This window comes from Apis florea, unplaced genomic scaffold (assembly GCF_048593485.1).
Source record: "Apis florea isolate Af1SG1 unplaced genomic scaffold, ASM4859348v1 contig_3203_pilon, whole genome shotgun sequence".
Classification (NCBI taxonomy): domain Eukaryota; kingdom Metazoa; phylum Arthropoda; class Insecta; order Hymenoptera; family Apidae; genus Apis; species Apis florea.
Window position 1 is genome coordinate 924,529 of NW_028256723.1, and position 27,619 is coordinate 952,147.

The following is a 27,619-nucleotide window of genomic DNA, read 5'->3' on the forward strand; positions in this document are numbered from 1 at the left end:
TATCGACATTTGAACGAATCTTTTTTAACTAAAATTTCGCAATTATGTAACGAAGATCGAAAAGTAAACGATTGAAATACATATCTGAGATTCAGTAAATTAATTCCATCGAAAAGACGAACGCCTGCGTTGAGAGAAAAGTATCAACAATCCTTCCCAAACCTCGTTCCCCCGGTCCACAACAAACAGTTTATCAAAGCAAGCAATATTCGCCTTTCACGCGTTCCCTCGACACGTTCAGTCCCGAATTTGCCACGGTGGGATACGGCCGCGTGGCAAATTCACGCAATAGCGTGCTTTGCACAACGCGCTCGCGGTTCGCGCGTGCTACGTGGCGCGTGTGTACACGCGTCCCTCATCGAAATGCCGCACGGCCGTGTGTCAACGAGAGATAGTGTTCACGTGCCTATTTAACATTTTAACGGATACGTTGTCACGTATGCGGTGGCCGTCACCTGTCATCCTTCGACGTGACTTTGTTCTAAACGGTATTGGATAAATGTTTCCGTTCCGCGCCTTTGATGTTCCTCTTTTCTTTTTTTTTTTTTTTTTAATTGCAAGAATATCATATATATTCTGAGAATTTTGAGAGAACGGAAATTTCGAGAATTTTAAATTTTAAAGGTTAATAAATATTTAGGGTGTAACGTTATACGTAGATATAATATAACGTCGGTTATAAACGTTGGCTCAAGCGTTGGCTCAATCTTTGGACCAAGAAAAATTAAACATTTGATCGAATCTTGATCAAAGAATGAAAAACAATTATTCTTAAAAAGTCTTTCCAATTTTTCAAAGTATATCAAATTTTTTTGATATACGTTTCTTTTTAAAATTAAATTTCCGATTCCTTCTCCTACGTTTAAAGATTACCAAAATTCGAGGAGGGCATTCTTAAAAGAAATTCGGCCAATAAATCGATCGCTCGTCCCGTATTTCACCTGAAATCTGGATCGACGAGGAAAAGTCGAGGACGAGGTACAAAGATCGACCAGTTTTCCCCAGAGGAAGGGGCGGTGAGAAAAGAGGAGGGGAGTGCGGGAGGAGGCGACGGAAAATGCATTCATCGGGCTGTGTATCGCGACGCGATCGCATTATAAGCGGGCAGCGCCAGTTAAAGCGATTATCGGCTGCAAGGCTGCATAGAAAAACCGACGTTATACCCGATTACAATGTGACTGCCCGTTTCGCGGCGATTCGAAACGAACGATTTTCGATCCGTCCCACCTACAACCGTCGATTATTTTAAAGGCTTACCAGCCGGATTATGGACGTGACGCCGCGATGTTAAATGAGAATGAATTGGCCGAGCAAAGCGTTAAATGCTACTATCCCCTCCCTTTCCCTGCGCTTCCAGCGCTCTTCTTTATTCAACGCCCGATTCGAAACGATCGTATCGATGATTCTTCGACAGGGTTGGACACGATTTCCGCCAATTTTCGAACGTGCTTTCTTTTTCGGAATGGAGGAAGATTAATATATTAATATAAGTTAGAGGAAGAAACCATTGCCGATTTTTTTTTTTTTTTTTTTTTGAGGAAGAAGAAAGAAATTTTGAATCGTTTAATTTTTGTGTTAACAAAGAAAGGTGAAAACGTTAGATGTTATTTGTTTCTTTTTGAACGTGTTCTGTGGACATGAGTGAAAATGAGTTGATTTTTATTCAACAAGGAGAGATAGATACTTGTATTGAGAAAAAAGTTACTCTGGTTTCTTTTTAAATCTTTTGTTTCAATTGTGAAAAATGTTGGATCGTATAGAAAACGAGAATTACTTTTCTCTCCGTTTCTCTTGTTTAAGATATATATATATATATTCTAGTTCTAGATAATTTTTTTTTTTTTTCCCCAATCGAAATTCACTTAACCGTGACAGAAAAAATACGCGTGTAGGGGGACAAACATTTACGTCATAAGGGGATATTAAAAAAAAAAAAAAATAAAAAAAAAAAGAAAAAAAAGTTTACACATCAATTTTTTTTTTGTCATTTTTCCCTGTCTACTATCATGTCAATTTTACACAAATATTTCCCTTCATACCTCCATCAAATGTTATTTACGACTGTTTGGATATTTTAAATCAACGAACCGTTCGATGACAAACTGGAAATAATAAACCGGTTGGCATCGCGTCCAGCTTCTCGCTATAAAACGATGGAAATACATCGTTGGGAAAAAAAAAAAAAAGGGTTGGCTGGTGGAGGAGGAGGGAGGAGAAGAAAAAAAAACGAGGGAGAAAAAGAGAATGAAAAAAATAAAAAAATAAAAAATAAAAATAAAATGGAAACGCGTGCAAATAGCCGCGTTTCAAAGAATTGTTTCGAGCGCGTGTATATCCCGAAATTCATTTTCGTTATTTAATTGTACAGGATCGGTGTAACCGATTATCCGGTTAATCTTGCATCATCCGATTGAACGGTTCGATTAATCAAATAACGAAGGCTCGTGCTTACAATATCGTTTATTTAACTGAACATTTTTGCTGCGCGATGCAACAATCACCAATTATTTGTGTAAATGCTAGTAAATCGATCGAACGATGGGAACGGAGGGAGGGGGCGCCCATATTTTTGGAAAGGGGGGAGTGGAGGGATGACTATTTTTCTTTATGGAGGCGCATTGGGTGCGCCATTGCGAAAACAACGCACGAATCTCTCTCGTTCACGTTTCACCGTGCCGTGACACGGGCGTATCGCTTATTTTTTTCCACGTCCCTCTTCTCCCACGAGGTAAATCGCTCGCTGTCACACAATTTACGTTTTCGAAATTCACGCTTTGTCAAAAATATCCGTTCCACGCGTACCCTTTCAAAATTTACACTGGATACATACCACGCTGTGTAGAGAATCGTGAATACGAGGGAGAGGGTGTGCGGTGTATTTGTGGAAAATGACCCGAAAAGAATATTGTCCTCTCCTCTTTTCTTTGTGAAATTGTTCTTCAAATTGTGATTAAAAAATGTACGTTTGTCCATTCTTTTAAACCGAATGTATTTAATTCTTCGTCGAATTTAGAATGGAAGATTTATATTCACTCGAACAAGAAAATTATCGTTTCATTTTTTTAATGATCCAATGATTCGGACTTAAGAATTCTCGCAACGTAATCGATTTTATTTTATTCAATTTTTATTCTATGCATCTCATCCTACGTTCCAAAAAAGTTGTGCTCAATTTTCTTCCAACAAACGTATCAATCCATTCGATAACTCTCCAAACTGTAACTACACAAAAATATCTTGGACATTTCTTTCTTCTCTATTCTCCCTCAAAAAAAAAAAAAAAAATATCGCTATTAACACATTACTTCAATTTCCAGCTAACGACACGCCCAGCCACCAAATCACACGCCGGACAAAAGATCCAATACCATTTCCCAACTCGCATTGTTCGACCACCGCACGGCAAACGGTACGAAGACACTGCAAATCCCTTCAAAAGGGAGGAGCGCGTCAATGTTGGTGAACAGTTATCGAAGCGTCAGAACACCTTGGTGCATAAAGGGGGCATTAAACATCCTGCGAGCAATCACGATCCAGCAAACCGATCTAGGTCGATACGTTTCGAAGGTAACGATTAATACGATCCTCTGGTAATCGAGGGGCGGCTATGGAACACGCATGGACGGTCAGAGAGGGATGTCTGTTGGCCTCCGCGGATCCATTCGATCGGAGATTCGGCCGGACGAGGAGGAGAGACCCGGGCTCGATCGGTAATATGGGACGTGCGTTACCGAGAGAGGGTTGCGACGGATCATGCCAGGACGTAATACATACATACATATCGTATTCGACGGGATTACGCAACGTGGTGCTCTCTGATTGGCTAATGGGCAACGCTGCAAATGGTTCGACATCGTTATGCTTAGGCGAAACGACTCTATTGTTGTGCCGGGATACAATGAGTCGAGTACTATATTACTCGATAATTAGCGCGAACAGTTCTTCTTTCGGAAGAAAGAAAGGAAAAAAAAGTGTTGCTGAAAATGGTGGAAGAAGATGTGGAATTAAAAAGTGGAAATTTTGAGAAATCGAGGAAAGGATTTGAGAAAGTTGGAATTTGTACGTGTTGATGTTTGTAGATAATCGTGGGATATGGAGGATCGATTTAAATGAATGCAAAAATTTCGAGTGGAGGATAATGATAATCGATGATAATTATTTTTGTGTTTTTTTTTTTATTATGTTTGATCTATTATTTCAGTTGAATGTTTGGCAAGATTTGGTTTTGTAACGATAATTTTGTACAAATTATGGATTTTAATTTCATATGGAACTTTACAACAACAAGATAGAGAGAAATGTTCTGTCTACGTTCAGTAGTTTGGATCAATATTTAATGATCTGTTAAATATTTGATGATTGTTTTAGATAAATTAATAATATAATCGAAACGATGACACAATCGCAATTATCCGTGTTCCAATTTCAGATATATGTACCGATTTCATCAGAATTGATTTATTCATCAGAGATTTATTCACGGGCCACATTAATAAGATTAATTTCAGACACCTAGTTACGATGATTATGATTTATTAACTACTAATATTATACACTCCCATATTATATTTCTTACAACAAAAAATCTTGTTCAAAATAAAGAAATCCTCCGACCTTTTGACAGATTTAACATCCAAAATAACATATTATTTCATCTCGAACCTTAACGAACCTTAAATAATCTTACCTAAAAAAAAATGTGTAACTCAATTAATCTTTATTCAACTTCGATATGTTTCATTCTAAATTTCATAAAAAAAAAAAAACCACCCCCTCTTCATCAACATTACGAACAAAAAATCCAGAAACAAATTGATCCTCGACGGAGACAATCTTTGCAAAAAAAAAATAAAGGGACGAAGAAACGTAGAAAACGCATCTACGAGAAGAATTGAACGTTCTTTTCTTTAGATGGCACACACGTGGAGCGAAAATTAATCGTGTGACGCGTGTACGCGCTTGGAGGCCAAGCGTGTACACAATCCCCGGCAGGGTTCCACGAATCATGAATAATCTAACACGATCCTGATCTGCAATGCAATATAAAATAGATTTCATGGACAGCGGCTGTAAATGCGCGCGCGCTCATACTGTCACCCTCGCGTGTTGATCAAACGCCGTGCGACGATCATCGACTCAGCTTGATTAAATAAAGAGAGCGTGTTACCGGTGAACGATCCTGACTGGTTATTGGACAGGCTTTACGATCCGTAACGAAACTTGAGATTGTCAAACGAAATTTCACGTGATATTTTTTTGGGGGGGGAGGGCAAAACGAGAGAAAAGAATTTTAATGATACGCGTTAGATCGACGTGCACGGAAAAATTTGTTTGATAGAATTTGCGAGATAAGAAATAAATGAAATATTTTTCTCGAGTAAACGTTAGATTGATTGTAAACTGATGGTGTTTAAATGTTTAAAGTCGATCTAAATGATGGATATCTTGGTTGAAAATATATTTTATATATTTTTGTAGGGAATATACAAATATTCGCAATTTAATTAATAACATTAATGGTTATTGGATACAATAAGTAAAGGAAAACTAAAATTGACTCAAACGAAGTTTTAGACGAATATTTTATAAAACGAAAGAAAAGAATTCTAATGACAAGATGGACGTTAAATTAACTAAGTTGTTTTTATCAGTTAAAATTGATAAATGAAATATTTTTTCCAAGTAGATTATTACATGCTTACAATACCATATTAATGATATCATTAATAATTTTTTTTAATTATCAATTAAAAAAATTAATTAATTCAACAATTATTTCGGTTTGTTAATTGTTAAGAAATGATTATTTTTTATTCGATACAAAATTGTGATATATAAAGATATAAAGACAATTAGCATCGAATTTTTAACTAAAAAATTTGCATCTAAAGTGAACCTTTTTTACTACGATATTTGAAAAGTATCTATAAAATTATTTTTTCGTTTCTTTTATACAATATATATATATATATTCATATCCTGTACGTATAATTTTGAATAAATGCATTCGAAACGAGACGATAATTGATTTTTCATAACTTGAAATAACAATTTACCGAAAATAAAAAAAAAAAAACCATACATATAAAAAAACGCGTAAAATATATATATATATATATATACATACGTACATATACGCGTTCACAAAGACTCACCTGTGACCATTTCGCGAAGCCAGATGCAGCGGTGTGTGAGGAAAAATCACCGACGAGGAAGAATTCCGGAGGGGCACGATCAGTTCTGGATACGTGCTAACGAGCAAATGCACGGTTTCCAACCTATAAAGGATAATTAATTTTACAGAAGAAGCACAAAGCCAATTAGCAATGTCATCGATTATTCAGTCGCGACGATCAATTATGCGCGTGCAGTTTCAGTTTCCCCCGATTGAAAGATTCCTCGAATTTCAATCGAGTTCGAAACTCGAATTCTCGAAATTATGGGCGAATTTTAAATACGAAGAAGGAGAGAGAGAGAGAGAGAGAGAGAGAGAGAGAGAATTGGACAAAAAAAAAGTCGCACGTGAAATTTACCTGCCATATTGTGCGGCGAGATCCAGCGCGGATTCTCCCCGGCTGTTGCGGATGCTGGGGTCGCATCCGTATTGCAGCAGCTGTGCCACCACTTCCGTGTGCCCATACTGTGCCGCACAGTGCAACGCTGTTTCGTTGTCCTTCGTCTACGATCACACAGGCAAACGTATTTCCAGCATACGTTTTTCGTTTCGATTAAATGTCTTAATTTATACAGCGTGTAAAACAAACGAGACGAAGGGATATGGGCAGAGCATTATTATTAAGCTTCACACAGATCGTAAGATCGTACGTGTTAAATTGATAAATATTGCAACGATCCCAACAACAAAAATTTTTTGTATCCCGTAATTAATTTCACTTCATTAATAATTAATGCGACTCTATCTTTTTTTTTAGGAATTTTTCATCGTTGTTCATTTGCAATGAATTATAAAACGATTAAAATATATAAGGTGTTGAAGCGATACGATAAAAATCGCGGGAATATTTTTACTTGACCGAAGAAAAGGAGAGGAAGAAAAAGAATAAAAGAGAAAAAAAAAAAAAAAGAAAAAGAATAAATTTACTGACCGTAAGATTCACTTTAGGTACGGAGGGTCCTTGGGTAAGAATTAACCGCACGATTTCAGCGTCGCCCGCCCAAGCTGCCAAATGAAGCGGAGAAGAGCCTTTAGCGTCGACGACGTTAGTGGAAGCCTCATATTGGAGCAATAACTTTACCACCTCCCTGAGGATGAAAGCGTTTTCCCCGAATTATCGTCACAATTTGCGCGACATCGATTAATCGTCAATCAAGAGAGTATATTAATGAGAAACGCGGCTTCTAAGATAAATTTCTTACATCGAAGAAACTTTTTATGGAATTTTTTTTTTTTTTTCTTGAAATTTTTGAAACGTACTTGTGTCCGTTCAAAGCTGCATGATGAAGGGCTGAATAACCACTGGCATCTTGCACATTAGCTCCCGGACCCCGCCGCAGGCTGCAAATAAATAAAATAGATTAGATTAGTATAGTATATTACGATGAAAATAGAGTTGAAAAGGAATTAAAAAAAAAAAAGAACGTTTATTGATAAACGTACAAGACTACAGGATGTTAATATATTGAACTTTACCTTTGGAGAGGCTAAAACAAATAGAAAAATTGGTATATAAAAATATTATTTATTTATTTAGACAAAGATATTTCTTTGCCTAATCAATCTTAAATTACTATATACTGTTCTACACATTAATACAACAATTTGATTAATGAATGAATAATTTGACGTTATTTTATCAGTCGCAGGAAGTCGAAAGTGATAATGACTCATATTTAAATGACACGATCATTCAGTTTATATTTGTCCAAGGTCTACGCTTAACGATACGCGGATCATTGCATTCATATTACTCATATTTGAAGTCAAACGTCATAAATATATATAATAATTCAACCTTACAAACTTTCGTTAACAGAACAACCAGAACTTACTATTTCAAAACACTATTTATAACACGATTAGAGAATCGCGCCACAAGTATTAATCATCACCGTCGCCAAAAGCTAACCAAACTAACCTAAACTCCTAGCCTAATCCGTATCAATAACTTCCTTATATCTTACCTTGTCTCAAAGAATAATCATCTTCCTTCCTCTATCCTTTACTCGATCGAAAATATCCACCATCCACCATCAAAATCTTAAAGAAAAAGTCAAGTCGAAAAACTTAAAACTCCGCTCAAAGAAAATTTATTCGCAGGTTATTCCTTCGCGAGGATTCTCCGTCCCGACTCGACCGTTCATCACGTGACCGTAAAAGCCTCGTTGGGAGGGGGGGACTGGTTATTCGCCAGCAAGGCTCAATATCGCGCTATTTGCAGCCGACAGTTGGAAAGCAAGCCGAATCGTCAGGTCACGAGAGCGATGGAGAGCGGTCGTGGGGGTAACGATCATCGGGGCCCCATTTCCGCAATTAGGAATTCATGTTTGCTGCCGGTAACTAATACCCGGCGGCAATATGGAGAAGCAAAGAATCGGGCGTCAACGCAACTACGAGAGACTGTCGTATCGCGGCAGGCAGAGTTAGGTCTCGCACAATGGGCCTCGCGGACAGGAACAGGTTCGCTAATGAAGCTTCCTGCATCCAACACATGTTCTCATTATTGGCCTTTGTTGCGTCCGTGGCGAGATAAACGTCGGCCACGCTCCGCCCTCGCGCAAACACAATGTAAACGCGCCTTTCGATCATCTCTCTTGGGACGAATGCCACACTTTCCTTTTCTTCCCTCCTTTTTTTTCGGAGATTTCTAGGTCGATGGTGGACGCCTTCTCGTGGTGACTGATAATGATCATGCCTCGTCGATATCCTCGTCAAGGTGAGTTTACAATTGTTGGAGCGCAAAATCTGCGTTTACAAAGTCGAGGATATTTTTCGTAAGTAATTAAGTAATTTTTGACTGGGTTTATAATTATTAGGGCACTTATTCTACTTGAGAGAGTACATATCGAAAATAAATCTTCGATATGATTAATGAAAAATGAAAAATGATTAAATTCTATATGATATCTTGTATTTCCATCCGTTAAGGTAGATTTACAATTTTTTAAAAGTGTAATCTACCTTTAAGAATTCAGCTCTCTCGAATTGATATTTTCAATTACATAACTTTATACCATTATCCCCACCATTTTTCAAGAACCCCTTTTGGAATTGTTAGAATTATATTTCTTGCCAATGAACAATTAACTTTACTAGTAGTATCGAGAATACCAGAGCAACTTTCGAGAGTTTTATTCTTAAACGCAAGTATTTATTTACCTTAAAAAAATACCAAGAGATAAGAGGCAGATCTTGTCCCACGAGTGATCGCTTCTTCACTGTTTCAATCTGTGGACATCGCAGGTTTCAAGGGATTACTGCATCCAAGCAATTTCTCGTTGTTCTCTTCTTAAGTGGATTTGACTAGCGTCGTTCCTAGGCTGGTCACTTAACCACCCTCGAAGCGTCGAGTGGCGCGCGATCAAAGTCGATCGAATTGAACGGATTCGATGAACAAGCATGGCGGCGGGGCTCGTCGAGAGCAGAAAGGGGAGACGAGGCTGCTGACTCGTTTGATCTCTGACCTTTTTTCCATATTGCGCAGAATTTGTCACGTAATTCGAGTAATTTGCTCGAATTTGATCTTGTCTCACTCTTAACAACAGGATTCTCGTTCATATAAATTTCGAAGCCGAGAAAACTATTTACGCGTTTATTAATTTTTTATTAACCCAAATCGGAAGAAGCACGAATGATTTTGGAATGTGACAAAATCAAATGTAAAGATTAAAAAATTTTAATAACCGTTCATTTTCCATGTTTAATAGATTACATCGATGCTTGCGCTATCTTTCGAGAGAGAAAAAAAAATATATATATATATAGATTTAAAAAAAAAAAAAAGGCAGAGGCAGCGTTGAAAATCCGTTGGAAAAAAAAAAAATCAAATTGGTGGATTCAGCGAGCGTTTAAAAAAAAATATACTATTCATGGGATTTGGAGAAAATCGAGGGCCGGGATGGCGAGGAAAAAAACAACGTAAGGGAGAGCAATATTTATCTTGGTCGATTAATACACGTCATAACAGTGAACGACCAGTATTTGCTCGGTCCTCGTGCAATTCCGATATGAAGATAGATCCGTAAAAATATGTATGTTTGCCCACGCCCTTCGAACTGTCGCACATATAACTCTTGTATCTTGATATTAGAAACACCCACGCTTCCCTGTATCGATATTAAACGTGGTTTTTGCCGGCCGAAACGGGGATAAAGTACAAACAATATTTCGAAATCGCGTTAAACTACACAGTTGTTTGCACAGTGTTTGGCCGTGTTTCATTCGAGATATAGATGGAATGATAAGAATTATAAGGAATAAATTGTTTATACGATTTTATTATCTTTTACAGTTTATAAATAACGAAAGTGGAAGAGTAAATTTATTTTGTGATAAGATAAAGATAGATAATTCTTCGTTTCAATTACGTCGTTCAAATAGTACATAATCTTAGCCGCAACTTTCTTACGGCTAATACACATTATTCAGAGAGATTGCTGATAAATCTATAATTTGTCACGCAATTAAATAATATTGGAATAATAAAATAATTTCTGGCAAAAATTTTATTTACCCGAGTTCGAGTAAACGGAAAATTATTTGGTCAGTCAAATAAAGTAACGTATTATTATTTGAACGGTTGATCATCATTTTATATAATGTAACATGTAATTTTGTCGAACTCTCAGAATTTTTAACGCCTCCGATTCATTATTCAAACATTGCCATCTTGTAAATTGGGCAATTTACGCGTGTTTGTACAAAACATCGTTGCTCGATTAAATTAATCGATTGCCTAATAATTTGGAGATGGGCGATTGGTGAAAGTGTTGTAAACGACAAACAATAATAACAACGCTTCTTAGCGAACGATGTTTGCTTGTTATCGAACGTTTGTTGAAAATTGTTCTTCGCAAACATTCGAAATGCTCGGCGGTGTTTATCAAAGCGATCCAACGCCAACACGCCTGTTTACAACAACAGGTAAAAATTGCGTGTATAAATGCGCAAAAATATTCGTCACACCGGTGACGATTTGTCTCGGCGCATCGCGGACAATTATATCGAAACTCGGTGCGGTTGAAAACGATTGCGGGGAAAATATACTTGAAACGTACGTATTAATGCATTTTGAAATGCTATCGAATGAAAAAGGAGACAAATGAAATCAAAATATGGATAAATTTAACGATGGATAATTTTTCTTTTTTTTTTTTTTTTTTTCATAAACAAATTTATCACGGATCAAAGATTTTATATATTATACTTATACAAATTATTTATCGAATTTTCTTTTCTATTGTTAACGTGGATTCCAAAAAACAATTCTTTTTTCCTTTCCTTTTTTTTAATATCCATACAAAAATTAAAAAGGAATCCACCAATGAAAGATCGAAGATCAAACCAATACTCCATTTTATTCCTGCTCGTATATAACGGATATAAAACACTGGATAAATCTAAATAACAAAAAATTTTATAACAGTGTTCATCATCATCGAGAAGGGAGAAAAAAAAAAAAAAAGACAAAAGAATCGAAAAACCTCTCCCAGTCATTATCGTCGCCTCCAAACAATGTCGCCCCGATTCCCGTAGACAAGGGGCCCCAGGGTTAAAGGGCCCAGAAAGAGGGAAAACTCGCCGGCTGGATTTGCCTCATTAACAGGGACGCGAGTTCTGAATCGCGTAGTCGAGGCCTGCATCAAAGCATCGCATTCAGTTTACCCAAAACAATTACCGGCAAACCGAACGCCTTTTCTCCGCGCAAGCAGATCAAAGGCGCGCCCGTGGTCGTCATTAAGCAACGAGACGTCATTAAGCTTTTCGGATAGCGGCACTTTAAATCATCGGGGGCACGCGTATACCCGACGCGCTTACGTTGTTCAACGGAATCGTTCAAGGCACTCGCCCACTCGACAGAGCAGCTACCGCCCTCTCGACGAGCCTCTAATCCATTGTAACTAAAGATCAAAAAAAAAAAAAAAAAAAAAAAAAGAAAGAAAAAGAAAAGAGAGAACGAGAGGAAACTGTCGATTTTACCCAATGCAAATACTCGCCCCTCAACCGACCGGCAGCAGCAATTCCTTGTGACTCGCGACCGACCTCGCAGAGTCAAGTGGTGGGGGGAATGGGAAGAAAAAGAAACGAACACTTGAGGGGTTACGCGAGTGCGCCTCGCAACGCTTGGAAGTTCGAGGAGCTTTTGGTCGAGGCAGAAGAATAGGAAAGAGCTAACGCGGACGGAGGAGGACGGCACGTGTTGAATTTCTCTCTCTCTCTCTCTTTCCTTTCTTTCTTCCTCCTTCCCCCTCCTTTCTCTCGCCCAATGTGTCTCACTACCGCCCTCTGCACAGCGCGCCCCGTCAACGGCGACGATTCGAGTCCTCTCGTTTCTCGCTCTCTTTTGCGGACAGAGTCGCGCGTATTTGTTTTCCGCGCCCTAACAACCGGGCCGGGGACGGTAGCCGGCTCTCTTCAAGCCGAGTACACAAGGAGAAACGCCGTGAACCTCGGCGGACGCGTGTATGGACTCGGCCTGGCCGAGTATCACCGTGTTGTGTGTGCGTCGAGTTAGAGGATGTTTCAGAAGCGGAGGAGGGTCGAAGAAGAACGAGAGAGAGAGAGAGAAATATTTTTCTTGAGTAAGTATTTTCCTCCCCCCTTTTTTTTTTCGTTTTTTGTTTTTAGTGAGAAGGATTTAAAAATGAAAGAGAAATTTGTCGAGTTTATGATCTGGCAAAATTATTTTTCTCCTTTGATTTTTAAATAGAATTTTTGATTGTTAGTTGTTTATATATATATATATATATAAATTTGCCAATTTATACGAGTATCATTTCATCATTTTTCAGTAGTAAAAAATTATCATCAATTGTAAACAATTAAACTATTTCAAACTATCATATATCATCCCCTCAACTCATTAAATCTCTCCTCACTTTTGAATCAACGAGTACTACATCGGAACACTTCCACATTTCCAGACCATTCGGGAACGTTTGACTCTTCCTTTCTTTTACCCTGGCCTTTCTCTCTCTCTCTCTCTCCAATTACTTTTGCAACCTACCACCCCCGTACCTTCTCCGTCTGTCGCACCCTCGACGCCAACTCGCTTGCCCCATTCATCGAGTTTATCCGCTTGCCCAAGTTCCTTAATTAAACCCTGAAGATTGTCTGCAAAAAGGACATCGCCCAGTGCCCTCGACATCTACGAACATTACGAATTGGACGACGAGGGGGGCAACATGAAAGATACAGATATGGTGGCAGAGTGGAGGGGATGAAAGCGGCGGTGCACCGTCTGTCAGGCATCCATAATAGCAATTTCTTGCCGGTTTTAATCAAGACGCCGAACGATCAACGACAAAAATGACCAAGGATAATTGTAACGGTTGTTTTTGTTACGGCCATGCATCTAAGGGGCACGTATTAATGAATCGTAAATTGTCGATCGGGATTGGAAATGCTCGCTGTTGTTGAAATCTATTATACAATTGGGATTAACAATACTTGGAAATATATCCAATACGAGTGCTTAATTAAGTCTTTTTACAAAGATCGTAGGAATTATATATTTTCTATTATTCACACGGAAGATCTATTAGGATTCTATTCTTCAAATTCTATTATTACAATTTTTACAAGGATTATAGCATTTTGTTACAATATTTTTATTATTATTTGTCAATCTGTGACGATTACGTGTCACGGGTATATATCGTTTTTGAAATTAAATCCAATTTATTTTTATCTCTTTAGCAAATTGTAACGTTGCATAATTAAAAAAAAATTCCAAGGAACCCGGATATCCGGGTAAGCTCCAGCGAGAACTTTATAGCATATGCATATATATGTGTGTTTGCAACATGATGCGATGGAAGCACGTTAACGAAGCTTAAGTGACGATTGCAATTGAAACTGGATGATGTGTGTCATGTAGCAAATAGGTATATTAAAGTTAAACGATTTGAAGTTTTATGATTGAATGGACTATCACTGAGATTTGTTTTCAACTCGATGCCTTTTATTTATTTAACTGGTTGAACAGGCGTGAATTCGTATATTGCATTCTCAACAGTGTTTATTGTTATTGTTAAAAAATTTTTTTTCACCAATGTGACTGTTTAACGTAATATTAATTAAATCATGTTTAATTAATTTCTATCTCGTTAATTATCGATAATTTCTAGACATCATTGGCAGTAATAAACATTGCATTGTCAATGTATTCCATTTTGATTATTTCCCTTTCCTTCTTTGTTCCACTTTTAAAACGTGAAATGATAAATTGCACGAGATACCACAATAGTATAATAAATATCACAATTGAGAGGAGGATGATGATTTCGCGTTGGTAATATACGTGTAATGTGAAGTAACGTTTATCTATGTGTGGTCTTTGTTTCCAAGAAAGTCGAGTTTCAATGTACGTCGAGATGCGCACTTGACTTACAATAAACCACAACTTTATGAATGTCTCTCGAGACTTGCATTGCATCTAGATATACAGGGTTTGTACAAATGTACCATGCAATACATATCATCTTTTTGAAATCATAAGAATTTCTTCATTTTTATTAAGGTCTTTCACTATTATTAATATTAAATGTAAATATAATGATATTAATATTAATATCAAAATAATTTAGTATGAAAAATATTTCACAAAAAGTATTATTAAATTGTGAGAAATCCAAATTGCTTCATTTGAGGTTTTTAATTTTAAAAATCAGTAATTTTATAATAATGAAATACCAACCAATTGTTTATCTCAGCAAAGCAAATGTAAAACTCAATTTTTATGAATGTGATTAAAAGAATACAATTTTTCAAATATTAAAATATTTTGTGCTTTTTTTGCATATCATGTGTACAAATTTTTATAGAATAATGTTTAAATTTTGCATAAACATTCATAGTTTATTTATGATCTCGAATATCAAATCTGTACATTATATATTTCCTGTTTTCTGATTTTCTAGCAAAGCGATATCTTTGTTAAATTCCTTCTCATAAAAATAAACTCATAAAAACCGATAAAAGTAACATTTAAGACGATGGAGAGGCCAATATCATTGAATTACAGTTGTTTTTCCTGATACTAGACAGTCAGAGAAGCAATAAAACGCTGAGGGATAGGAGAATCACTATCCAGCCCCTTCCGGTTCCATGGATGCGAGTGTTTAGTGCGAACGCACCCTTACGCTAGAAGCAGACAGGGGAAGGAAGCTAGGAAATCGACGGAGGGTGATTCGAAAAGGGACGAAAAAATTGAAGTTGGAAAATGAAGAAGTGAACGGAACGTTATATAGAAACTGTGAAAAAGATAAGAAAAATAAAAAAAAAAAAACGAAAAGATAAAAGGAAACTTAATAAAAATTATAAAATAAAAAAGAGGAATAAAAATATGGAAAATTTAAGAAAAAAAATCTTCAACGATAATGAAATTGAAAATTGAAAGTGTGAATAAAAACATTGCCAGAAAATCTAGATATTATATTATTTGTGCATAATATAATATGTATAATAAGTTGAAAAATAAAAATAAATGGAAAAACGAAAAGATGTGGAAGAATTTAACAATCATAAAATGAGAAAGGAAGAATAAAAAATAAATACGCGAAAAATTTCGAAGAGAGTTTTGAAAAACGATAAAAAAGAGTAGAAAGAAATGAAAGGAACAGAAGCAAAAGAGAGCAAATAAGAATTACAACGATGGAAGTCAATGGACGAAATAATGAGAGAACAATAACGTAGGAATGTCCGTATGTGAGACAGTGTTCAGTGGAGAGTGACCGAAAACAAGAGAAAGAGCGCGTACGTGACGTAGAAGAGGGAATAAGGAAGAGAAGCCAGACGACAAAGAGAGAAATAGTAGACAGGGTGGCCAAAATGCAGCGAGGGTGAAGACACGCGAGGGCTGTTAGACCGTCAATCGATAAATTCCTCCGGCAAGGAAGAGGGGTCACGATACGTGCTGATGTCGCGAAAAGGTTCTTCCTTGCAAACACTTGAAGTGAACTTCACACTTCAGAAAGGTGAGAGAAAAAGATGGAAGGGGGTGGTCTCTCTTCTAGTTGCACTTTATGCAGTTTCGCGCCCTCTCGAAAAGGGCAGATCTCTATATTCTCTTTCTCTGTCTTGTTAAAAGGGAAGATCGTCCATCGATCCGTAATACGAATGAACACAGTGAACGTTCTCGTAGTGACAGAATGCCTTGCCTGTTGGCTAATTATCCCCTCGTTGGTCGTTTAACGCATCGATTCCTTCTTCCGGAAGAGCGGAGAACGAACAAAACATTATAGTAATATCGGTCGAGTGTAATAGAATCGTTAGAGAGAATTTCACCCTATCTACTCTCGAATTCGATATCGTTTTCGATGATAAAAGAAACAAAACTAATGCGAGTAGAGAAGAAAAAAGTGTACGATGAAGTTAACGATCGAATTTGAATTATCTAATTCTGTATCTTGAAATTATAAAATATGATATAATGCAAGGAAAACAGATGAAATTGATAATTTTATGACGTAAAATTTTCTAGAAAATAATTTTGACGATGTAATTTTCAATACAACAATAAATATATCTCAATAAAAAACATTTAATATCAAAAATTCTAAAATTGAAAAAAAAAAACAGAAAGCCTCGTGAGAATATTTTTTCTCTTTTCATATATATTTTCTAAATTTTCTCAAGCATAAATATTCTTCATCAAAATCCACCCAAGATTATATATATGTATATTACCTTTCATATTTTAAATGTTCATTTCCCCGTTTCGAATAAATGAAACAAGATCGGTAAAATCTTTATTACTTCGAAACCGTCGAACAGGCTTTATCAAATCCTTGATCATAAATTAAAAAGTAAGTTTCCTCGTGGCGGGGATTCCGAGACGGGCCAACGGTGTGCTCAAGAGACATCAAAGAGAGACGAGGTTATCGCGGCCGGCCGATGACGTTAAAAGTTCTGGTTCGCGGGAGATCAAGTCGCCCGAGGCGATGTTTCCATCGGAGGGAAGCCCTTCCCGTCGTTCCCGGGGGCCGTGATTAAAATTATTGCCCTACCCAAAGTCAACACGCCGTACAAACAAAGGATAAACACATTCGCGGGCACCGGTACACGAGAAGTGGCACGATTAGCATCGCAAAATATTTCTCGTCTGTTCCGTCGAGTGTCGCTGTTGTCGTTCATAGCGCGCGCGCGAGAAGCAGGCATACTTTTTACATTGCTTTCCTCCTCTTTGTGATCTCTTAAAGCAATGGAGGAACAAAAGGTAAAAGAAGACAAGGAAAGAGAAATGAGGCAGGAGAGCAGAAACTATAGAAGAAAAAGTAAAGAGCTTTGGTAAAAAGTTGCCTCGGGCGAGCTTTTTAGTTATGGACAAGTTGCACGACTGGTGATGAGCAAAAGAGGCAATTTGTTGGAAGACAAGCGCTTTCGTTGTGATACATTTAGGATTTGTCGTGAGCTTGATCCTAATGCTCTGTCCTTTTCTCGCTTGGTTTACCTTGTCTTCTCTCGTGGAGAAAGTGGTGGGAGAAGTGCTTCTTGCCTCTATTCCTTTCCACTGTATCCCCCTCTCTTTACCGTCACCCTACTATGTTCTCTTTCTCTTTTGCCCCGAAGGTTTTTGCTCGTGAGCGACAATCGGTGTTAAAATGCGTGAATGCACTCCAAGCACGCACGCCTGCTTCTACACGAGCACGCGGCAGAGACCTCTCGAAAACAAACAGCGGTTTCTCGTCCCGTAGCCAACGTGACTTAATTAATGAAAGCGCGCGAGAAGCGTCGACAAAGTCGTCTTTGTCGAGAAGTTCACGGGACTGGGTCAATAAAGACGCGGGACCGCTGATCGATCATTTCGATTAGTCATACTCTTCAATCGATCGATTCGCTTCGACCTACCGATCGAGTTCGCGAAGGAATCTATTACGAATCTGAAGTTCGATTGAGACCGGAGTTCACGATTAGAGAAGTTGACAGTGATTTGTCGGACGAGTCGATTACATTCCTAGTGAATTGATTCGCGAGTTATATGTGGAAGTTGCTTGTTAGTAGTTACCAGCACGTGCATGAGTATTTAAATGACGTTTTTTAGGTCGAACTATGCTAACTCGGAAGGATGACTAAGTTATTTTTTGCTCTGGAATGAATTGAATGTGGGACTCACTGTTCTCATATATGGATATTGCATACGTGGAACATAGATTTTTTAGAAAAAGATACTTTTTAATATCATATAATATGAAAAATAAAAATAAAAATGAAAAGTTATTTAAAATTTAATTTCTTAATATATCATTGTCTAAAAAATTAAATTTTTCGAATTTAATTCTGACGATTATTAAATAATTTAAATGCAATTAACGTAAACGCAGAATAGAATTCATAAAATTATTATCCTTTAAACAGAATAAAGACAAAAATACTATGAACCATTTTTACAAATTTATCATGTTTAAATTAGGTTTATCATTGACTCTTGAAAATAAATCACTACCAAAATAAACCTGTTTATCTGCTCCCATAAATAGAAAGGAGCAGCATCCGATAAGTCGTGAAGAAACGTGATTACTTACTTATGTACTCTCGTTTCCAGACGCATGGGTCAACTTTCTAATTTTTTTTCAGTTTTATATCATTGATTTAATTAAATTTTAATGCGTAAAATCATATGAATATACCTCTAATGTAGAATTTTGAGTTTTCTTGTTAAGAATGTTCACAACAAATTTTAATAAATGATAATGCAATCAGTTGCATGTTCATATCACATCTTTACATGTATCATTATATACATAATGTACATATTAACAGAATGATTCATGGTCATGGTGAAATCATGAATAATCACTGAACAATAATGTGGATAACACGCGCATACGGACATATTATTTTACTCTATAGATATTCAGAGCAAAATTAATTATGGTCAAGAAAATGATCATACGATTACGATGTCCGCGTTTATTTCCACACGACAGTTATATAATATGTATTATAGAAAAATATCCGATTATTAAACCTTGCTCGATAAAGATAACTCGAAAAACACGAGAATTTCATTCAACAATGACTATTACAGTTTTCATAAAATATGTATCATGAATCTAATTGTCAATTATCAGACACAAAATTGGTTACCTATTAGCGATTAATGGATAGTATATATACGAACATAAAATAATTACAATGTTAAAATAAAAATAATAATATATAATATTGTTATTAAACAATGCAATATTGTTGGTTGTAATACGGTTCGTTCACTTAATTAATGTGAAAACTATCGAACGGAACAGATTCCACGTATAACGGTACAAACGACGGCATCCACGAGTATCTCTGGCAAACTGTCGGAATTAATTGGAAAAATGTAGCGATCAATTGAGCGTAGATAATTTAACGCAGGTACCGGTATGTATAACGACTCATCTAATTTCGTTTATGCTTAAAACACAGTTGTTCCTGATTAATAAAGCTAACAAGGAAGTATTCGAAAAATGAAATGAAAAGAAACAATCGGGACAGCAGTCAATGTATAAACACTTTATCATTGAAATCAAATCATCAGAATAGAGATTCTAAAAGAACGTGACACGTAACTTTCATTTCTCTATGAATTGACAGACAATGAAGTTATTTTTCCCATAATCTAATCAAGATAACGCGCACGAAAGCAAAACTATTATGTGAAACACCACGTAGAATACGAAAACGGGAAAAGAAGCGAGAAAAAGCAAAGTCTGCTATGGTGACACCCACCTTGCCAGTGGACCACTCCTCTTCGCTCGTTGACCCAAAATCTTCTCGACCACGGTGACATTTCCGCTTCTCGCTGCCTCCAGCAGCTCCTGGTCCTTCCCCATGGTCCATTTACACTGTAATCAAAGTCTGGTGTTCACTTGCACACTTGTCAATTTCTGTTTTTACTATGATTACTCGCGTTTCATTGATCCAGCGTGGCCATCTTGGGCCGACTGCGTCGCCACCTTACGGTCACTTCGCAAAACACTCGCAACACACGATAGCGCGACAGAGAAAGGAATATTCAGGCACACGATGATTGGTTGTTCAAGAGCGAGATAGAACGACAGTAGCCGAGACTCGAAGTATACCGTGCTCAGGCATGTAGCCGACTGTCAAGTACCAGCTGTTGCGCCGTACTGATTTTCCGTGGCTTCACGCCGACTCGGTTTTGCGGCAATTTAATCGAATAAGTGTGTCACGCGGTTCATAACTCCGATCGACATGAGTCGCAATTTTGTCGGAGAGTTGCTGATCTTTCTGTTATTCTTCATTGGCAGTTTAGATACGAAAGTATTATCAAATACTCTGTCTCTCGGTGGTAAGCACATAACCTCAATAGCGTATCCTGACAATTTTTTTTTACATATTTTCTTAAGCCGATTAAAAATTTCCGTTATTAAACGTAATTAATTTCAAATGTAAAAACAATAAATTTTGTAATTCGTTTAAAAATGTAATAATACTAGATTGTTTTTCAATTATGTATTGATATAAATAATCAGTGTAATCTTTTGAATTGATATAAATATGAGATTATTTATAATATAAATCTATAAAAAATAATATTATTTTTCTATTTATCGATTAGATGCAAAACTTAATGGATGAATATATCACTTTTATTTAGAATTATACTTTTTCTTTATTTATTATCTATAATAAAATATTTAAATGATAATGTAAAACAATAGATAAATGTACATATAAGTAATATAATTGTGTAAATGTAAAGTAAAATATTAATAAATATATTTTTACTTCAAGAACATATATTTTCTACACACATTTTTATATTACATATCTATTTTCAAATGTAGCTATACATTTTATATATATTTATTATCATATATGATTACATATATAAATATTCTAAATGTGTAATAATATTTATTTTGTATATATTTGTGTAATATACTTATATCAGAAAATATTACTTACATTAAATGTAACGTATAAGTGAAAAATATTAAACCGTTACCACTATAGAGAATAATCTCTATGAAAAAGAAATATTTATTTAAAAGCTAAATTTGTCAAAATAATTAATAAATTTATTACATATTTAAATTATATAATAATTGTATTTATAGATATATATACACATTTTTATAATTTTATTTTTAAATGTACAAGTTGATGAAACGTTGCAAAAGAAAAAGCATATGTGATGACTTCTTGTACGTATAAATAATATTTAAATTACAGCGATCTTCTAATTTATTTTTCTCAACAGTATTCTTTTAAATTATTTGAAATATGTAATATAATGAATCATTATATTAAAATTTTTTGTAAAATGTCCAATATAATGTACGATACATTTTACAGATGGAAGTGTATTTGAAATGAAGTTAACTAATCTTCATGACACGGTACCATACATGAAACAAGCATCTATTGCAGCAAATAGCAAAGCAACCTTTAATGTAACAAACGTTTCCTCCAGTGCTTCATTTATTATTTTTCAAATTCATATTTATCAACATAATGTTACACTATCTTTTGATAAAGATTATCTTAATAAAGTTTCGAATAGAAGCATATTTGGATCAAACATTGGTCTTCTTTTTAAGTTAACCGCTGATACGACACAATTATTCATCAAAAATGATAATGTTCACAATGTTATGGCTCTGCTCGTTGTTATTGCTTACAATAATAATGGTGAGTAGTATAGCTTATCTCGTAATAAACGACTCGATATGAATCATTACTTCATTATATCGGTGCATTTCTAAATCTCTAAAAATCAATAATGTTCGTTGCTGTGCAATCCAATTTTTACTTATATACAAAATTGAAATAATTTTAATTTTTCATTTCGTTCACAAATTATCAAAGCTAAGCTAAATGTTATGATATGAATTGTTGATTCAGATTTGACAATTTTTGTAGACTCTGCATTTTAAACGATATACAGGGTGATCCATTATTGCAATAATGATAATTATACAAAATTAAAAAAACTTTATTTGAAAGTAATTATACATTTTTACGTTTTTTTTTTTTTTACACTTATATATTTTTAAATCCTATTAAATATTTTATGTTTTCGAGAAATATTCGTCATCAATATTCAAGTGTTATTCAGCATTATCACATTCATTCTCGTTTATTCACAATTTGTATCGGTAACGCGCAACACAAAGGAATTAAAAATGGCTTTTAATAACTCTACATTCCTTAGCTGTTGTATTTTCCTAAAGAATACTTTCAACAATGCTAAATTAAGAAACGTATTCAATAAAAATGATTATTGAATATTACATGTATTTTCTCTTATTATTATACTTAATACCTCGCATAAAAAAAAAATACATGCTAATGACAAATTTCAGAATTTTTTTCATATTTCCCAAATAATAATTAAAATTGATAAATTTTCACATATTTCTATCCCTTAAAATTTCAATAAAACTCTACTCTCTATATTATATCTAAAATCATCAAACCTATTCTTTAAAGATTTCTACTTCTACTTCTGTTTATCGACATGTCCCAAAAAAATTCCCTATCAACACGCTATACGCTTCAACATCATTCATATTTCCAATTACAATCGCGGTCACTAAAGTGATAATCGGACCAACCTGTATATCGTTGATTTTTTCTGTTTTCACGAAGCGGGCTCGAATAATAAATTTCCCATTGAAAAGAACGATCAATCCCATCCATCAGTTCATTGTTCTCTCCGTTGCAGCACCCATACCGGGTGGATGCAACATGGAGTTCAATACCGAGATCGCGCCGTACGCGAGAATCCAGACACGCGACACGATGGTGATCGTCGACGTGCAACCGGCCTCGTTATCCTTCAACTCGAGTTGCGAAAATGTGTCGGTGGAGGTCGAGATGTATCAGATGTTCCTGCCCGAGCAGGACCTCACTGCCGAAACTTATTTCATGGGTATCGTAAACATGCTGACTGTGCAAGATATCAAGAATAACGGAGCGAAGGTATCTCGGTATCATCTAATTTTTATAATTAATCATTGATGAGAATAATAGCGTTTATTTATTTATTTATTCTTAAAGTCTAAAGTTCTTTGAGTTTTTTTCCTGAAAATTGAGATTTTAGAAAATATGGATAAGAAATGAAAGAATTATTTTTGAAAATAATAGATACTTTATTGAATATAATATAATTAAAAGTAAAGGTTTAACATTTTTCATTTTTTTAACTTCTTGATGGAAGAAAAATCTGACAGATTACGCGTGTTTTTTAAAAAGATAGTCAACGATAGTTGATTGCATAAAAATTATACTCGCGGTGAATCTGAATTTTTTTTGATAACGACAAAGCAAAAATCCATATTAAAGTATCGATTCAATAATTCGATTGATTCGTTCGTTTGCAGTATATATATTTTTCAGAGCGAGATTTAGTTTCAAAACTAGGTTTATTCCACTGGACGAATCGTGAATAATAGGTATTTTGAATATTAGATTGGAAGAAAATAATCGATCAATTAAAGGTAAAGAAAAATTTAAAATAATAAATTCATCAATCAAATCGATAAATTTTTCGATCGTTCTAAAACATTCGTTTCAAAAATATTATTTATCGATCAATTTCATTTCCACATTTCCATCAATCCATCGAAAATATAAAATATTCTAAGATTTAAGTGATTAATTTTTATTGCAAATCACTATTTTACAAATATCGTATGTACTATATAGTGTGTACTCTCAAAACATAATGATTACCATTCTAATTATACTCACAAAATGTACTTTTGATTAATCATTAATTAATTGATGTATCGTTCGTTGTACGCCAAAAGTAAACACAAACATGATATTAAGTTATTATTATTGGCAACAATATTGTATACATAATTAATCAAACGTGCACCGTAATCGTATGATATATTCAAACATTTTCAGGATACATCGAATAATATATTTATAAATCAAAGCTTAACAATTCTAATATTAAAATGTCTTCCATATTAGGTAATGACTTCCATTGATTTCTCTCCTATGAGACGAATATTTAGCGCGTATATCGGAGTTGGCTCGGTTTACGCCGCAGTGGCTAGTTATGAAAATTATTCTGCGGCCTATGTCCCGATATTTTCATACAGCTGTAATCCCGCAATCGATCCTGTATCATGTGACATTTTATGTACGTGTTCCATTTCATCCATAACAACAAGAAAAACATGATAAGTTCATTTTTTTTTTTTTTTTTTTTTTTAATATTGATATCACTTGTTGAATTTAATGTATCGCTGATCATTGATTAGAAATATGTTATTAGAGATAGCCCAATTATGATACATAGATCGTATATATAAAACAATTATCATGTTTTTCTTTTATACATTTTATATATATAAAAAAACCCAAAGAATTAATCGTTCTATCGTATCGTTATTTTCAGCCGAGAGTGTTTTGAAGTTTATTTCTGCCGTTTGTTTCTTCCTGGGATTATTTTTTACATTCCTGGGTCATCGTTTCCCTAGAACTGAAAAAATGTTTCCTATATTTTTCATTGGAACCGTAATTGGATATGCCATGGAAGGTATGTATATACGACACTGTTTTCATTATTTTTCCCACACTTCTTGTCATAAAATTATATATTAAAAAAAAAAAAAAACAATACAATTTTTTTCACTCTACAAAAATTTAGCGAAATAATAAAAAAAAAAGTAACAACGTTATAAGTTAAATACAATGGCGGATTTGTCTACTACTGGACATATTCGCTGTACATTTTGTCTGGAAAAAAAAGAAAAAAAACCAACAAAATTAAAGACAAAAGCTAAATACAATTGAATACAATATTATACCATACATTGTACTATCCCGTTTGTTTCAGGAAGCGTTATAACTGGTCTGGCGATAGGTTTGCTCTTCAACCTGTTGTCGTTAATATGCCCATACTCCGCAGAACGTCCTTACAGCGTATTGTTTGTCAATACGACTCTGGGCTTGTTCTTTGCGTGCGTTGCTTACTTATACTCCCCAGGTACGGAAGAGGCTTGGCATCTCTTCAAGGACACGTACGAAATGCCGATAATAGTGGAACGTATCCGAAAAGCGATTCAAGTGCGTGTCAACGCTTGAGGAAAGATCAGCAGGGGTTGTAGTAAATTATAGGAAAATAATGGAAGCCGGCTTAAAAGCGGACGAGAGGAGAGTAACGCGAAAAGAAAGGGGGATGAGGCAGCAGAAACGAGAGCGAGAGAGAGCTCACCGCCCCCGAAGTTAGTTCGAGTTTGGCGAAGGGATGAAGTACAGTCAGAGAGTCCCCCTGTAGCTTTTATCAATGTTGCCCGCTCATGTGGAAACTTCGTCTGCCGAATCCCCCACAGCATTCGCGTTACCTCCTACCTTTCTCACCATAACCACCCTCCACCGTCCCCCGCATACACGCGTAAACACAATAAAAATCGTGGCACGTACACACAGAGCTCGAGACCAGGCCCCAACTCTCACGAGCCGATCTAACCAGCTTGAAAGATTCGCATTTACCTAATTGTGTCCCCCGTATTTATTTAGCTCCAAGACCTATTTAGATTACACGGTCTATGCATGCGTAACTGCACAGAGTATCGGTCCCCGATCTACCTCCCCCTCCCCTCCCTCCGTCGGCAGATGATCGAGTTGGCCATCCTCTCTCCCGCTTCACCGTCTTTGCCACAGTTTGTTCTCCGTCGTTTATGTAATCGTACGTATGTTTTTTTTCTTTTTTCTTTTTACGTGGAAATGATTATCGGTGTAAACTTAAAAGGAATATGGTTATTAAGGCGAAGGAAAAGAAATTGTTCCATGACGTTGGTGCCTTTCCTTTTTTTTATGAAGATTTTATATTCGTTTTTTATTATACACAAGTAAAAGTAAGAGGAGAATTTCGTGAAAGATTTTCGCGAGGATAATGCATTTATTATTCGATATTACTCATTTTCGATTCTCTCTTTCCTCTTTTTCTTCTTTCAGGTTCATTTACATTTCTGCAGAACAATGCGGTGTTTTGGATACTATTTGCGACATTGGCTCTCAGTGTAACACTTGTCGCGACATTTTACTCTTTTTCTCACCTCACGTGTTCCATATTTTCATCCTTCGCGATAATCCTGCCGATTGATTATTGGGTTGGCTCTTCTCTGAAATATATCGTGATAAACATTGTAAGGCGAGCAACCGTGGAGGATTTTAATCTAGCCATTGTTCAACCTCCGATTCAATCTAAGGGTATCGTGTTTTGTTAACATTTACAGGTTAAAAACTGTATGTGAATCGATGAGAATTTTTATTTTATTCAAATTTTATATATAATTATACTAATTATATTGATATTGATAAAATACAGAATCGTTAATACAACGTGTTAATAATAAAATGTTCTGAAACAGTGTGCAATACGATTTCAGATATATGGTTGATTGCATTCTGGATCTATTTGGCGGTGTATCACTTTTATAAACATTGGCAAAATCGAGAATCATTAAACCCGACAGAAACAATGACGGAAAGAACGCCATTGCGGAATCAGATAGATGTTCCAGATAGATTAATTACAACAGATCCAGATATAATTACCAATTATAGATATATTTATCATTATTTATTAACAAGGATTAGATTTTGGGTATTTATATATGTATATATTATATTTAAAAGAACAAATGTAAACAAATTTTTACATTTAATGCACGTTCATATTTTATGGTTTTATATTTATTAAATAACGTTTCAGAGATATCGCTCAGTTCAATCAGAGACATTTTGTAATGCAATACATCAAAGATAATACTTGAGTGACAATCTTGCATATTTTTTTAATTAATTTTAATTGCTCTAATTGCTTTATACCAAATATAATTTTAACTTTTTTAATAAAATAATAAAAAGTAAAATAAGCATATACATTAAAATCGAATGTACATAATCAAATGTTCAAATATAATGTGATTATTTTAAAAAAATATTTGTAAAAATATTATTCCTTCCACTTATCAATCACTGTAATATAAATATAAAAAATAAATTCTCTTATCACGTATAATCATTTCTTAATATTGACCAAATTTTTTCTAGATTTTTATTTCTTTTTATATTTTTCGAAACACACGTGATAAATATCTTCAAATAATAAATATGAAAGAAATAAAAGCATAAATATTAATTTCTCACTTATTCAATATTGTCCTTTGTTTTGTCGTTCTTCACTAGCTAAAACCTAAAAGTAAAGTGTTTATTATTCAAATATTTGAAAATGAAGTAAACAATGCAATTATTTCGCTTGTATCGGTTGAATGTAACCAAGCAAGGCATCGAACGTTGAGCTCTCCATCCAAATCGGAAACAAGAAAAAAGAAAAAAAAAAAGCGAGAAAAATAGAATTAATTTGAAATATAAAATATTGCTTATGCAATGAAAAATAGCGTTTCGAATTAAATGATTTGTAATTGCTTTGTAGACTTTTATTCGCTTAAAAAAAAGTTTACGTAT

General features: G+C 35.1%; 2 protein-coding genes and 2 long non-coding RNA genes across 8 annotated transcripts in view; 3 read left to right on the forward strand and 1 right to left on the reverse strand.

The window, feature by feature from the left end:
- The window catches only part of LOC100867893 (ankyrin repeat and SAM domain-containing protein 1A), a 77,305-nt gene extending 57,193 nt beyond the window's left edge, over positions 1-20,112 (reverse strand). For all 4 annotated transcript variants that reach the window (XM_012486875.3, XM_086910834.1, XM_086910835.1 and 1 more), the window contains exons 1-5: positions 19,889-20,112; positions 7,436-7,516; positions 7,107-7,263; positions 6,534-6,679; positions 6,156-6,278 (exon numbers count right to left, since the gene is read on the reverse strand). In XM_012486875.3, the coding sequence (XP_012342329.1) occupies positions 6,156-6,278; positions 6,534-6,679; positions 7,107-7,263; positions 7,436-7,516; positions 19,889-19,992 (611 nt within the window). In that variant the 5' untranslated portion in view covers positions 19,993-20,112. The remainder of the gene's footprint in view (positions 1-6,155; positions 6,279-6,533; positions 6,680-7,106; positions 7,264-7,435; positions 7,517-19,888) is intronic.
- Positions 184-4,639, forward strand: LOC147657121 (uncharacterized). The gene is made up of 2 exons (XR_015292791.1): positions 184-488; positions 3,318-4,639. It is a non-coding gene; the product is annotated as an uncharacterized LOC147657121 (long non-coding RNA).
- Positions 12,466-16,926, forward strand: LOC105735544 (uncharacterized). The gene is made up of 2 exons (XR_001112130.3): positions 12,466-12,759; positions 15,223-16,926. It is a non-coding gene; the product is annotated as an uncharacterized LOC105735544 (long non-coding RNA).
- A 114-nt stretch (positions 20,113-20,226) lies between the features above and the next one.
- On the forward strand, positions 20,227-27,051 carry LOC100864789 (transmembrane 7 superfamily member 3). Of its 2 annotated transcripts, none has more exons than XR_015292781.1 (9): positions 20,227-20,471; positions 21,482-21,817; positions 22,854-23,110; positions 24,113-24,284; positions 24,543-24,683; positions 24,984-25,213; positions 26,105-26,359; positions 26,539-26,756; positions 26,865-27,051. XR_015292781.1 is itself a non-coding variant. In XM_012486724.3 (9 exons), the coding sequence occupies exons 1-9, from the start codon at positions 20,375-20,377 to the stop codon at positions 26,916-26,918; spliced, it is 1,680 nt and encodes a 559-aa protein (XP_012342178.2). In that variant the 5' UTR covers positions 20,227-20,374; the 3' UTR covers positions 26,919-27,051. The 2 variants fall into 2 exon arrangements, 1 of the variants encoding a protein (XP_012342178.2); XM_012486724.3 differs by having other exon boundaries at positions 24,984-25,133.
- The last annotated feature ends 568 nt before the right edge of the window (positions 27,052-27,619 follow it).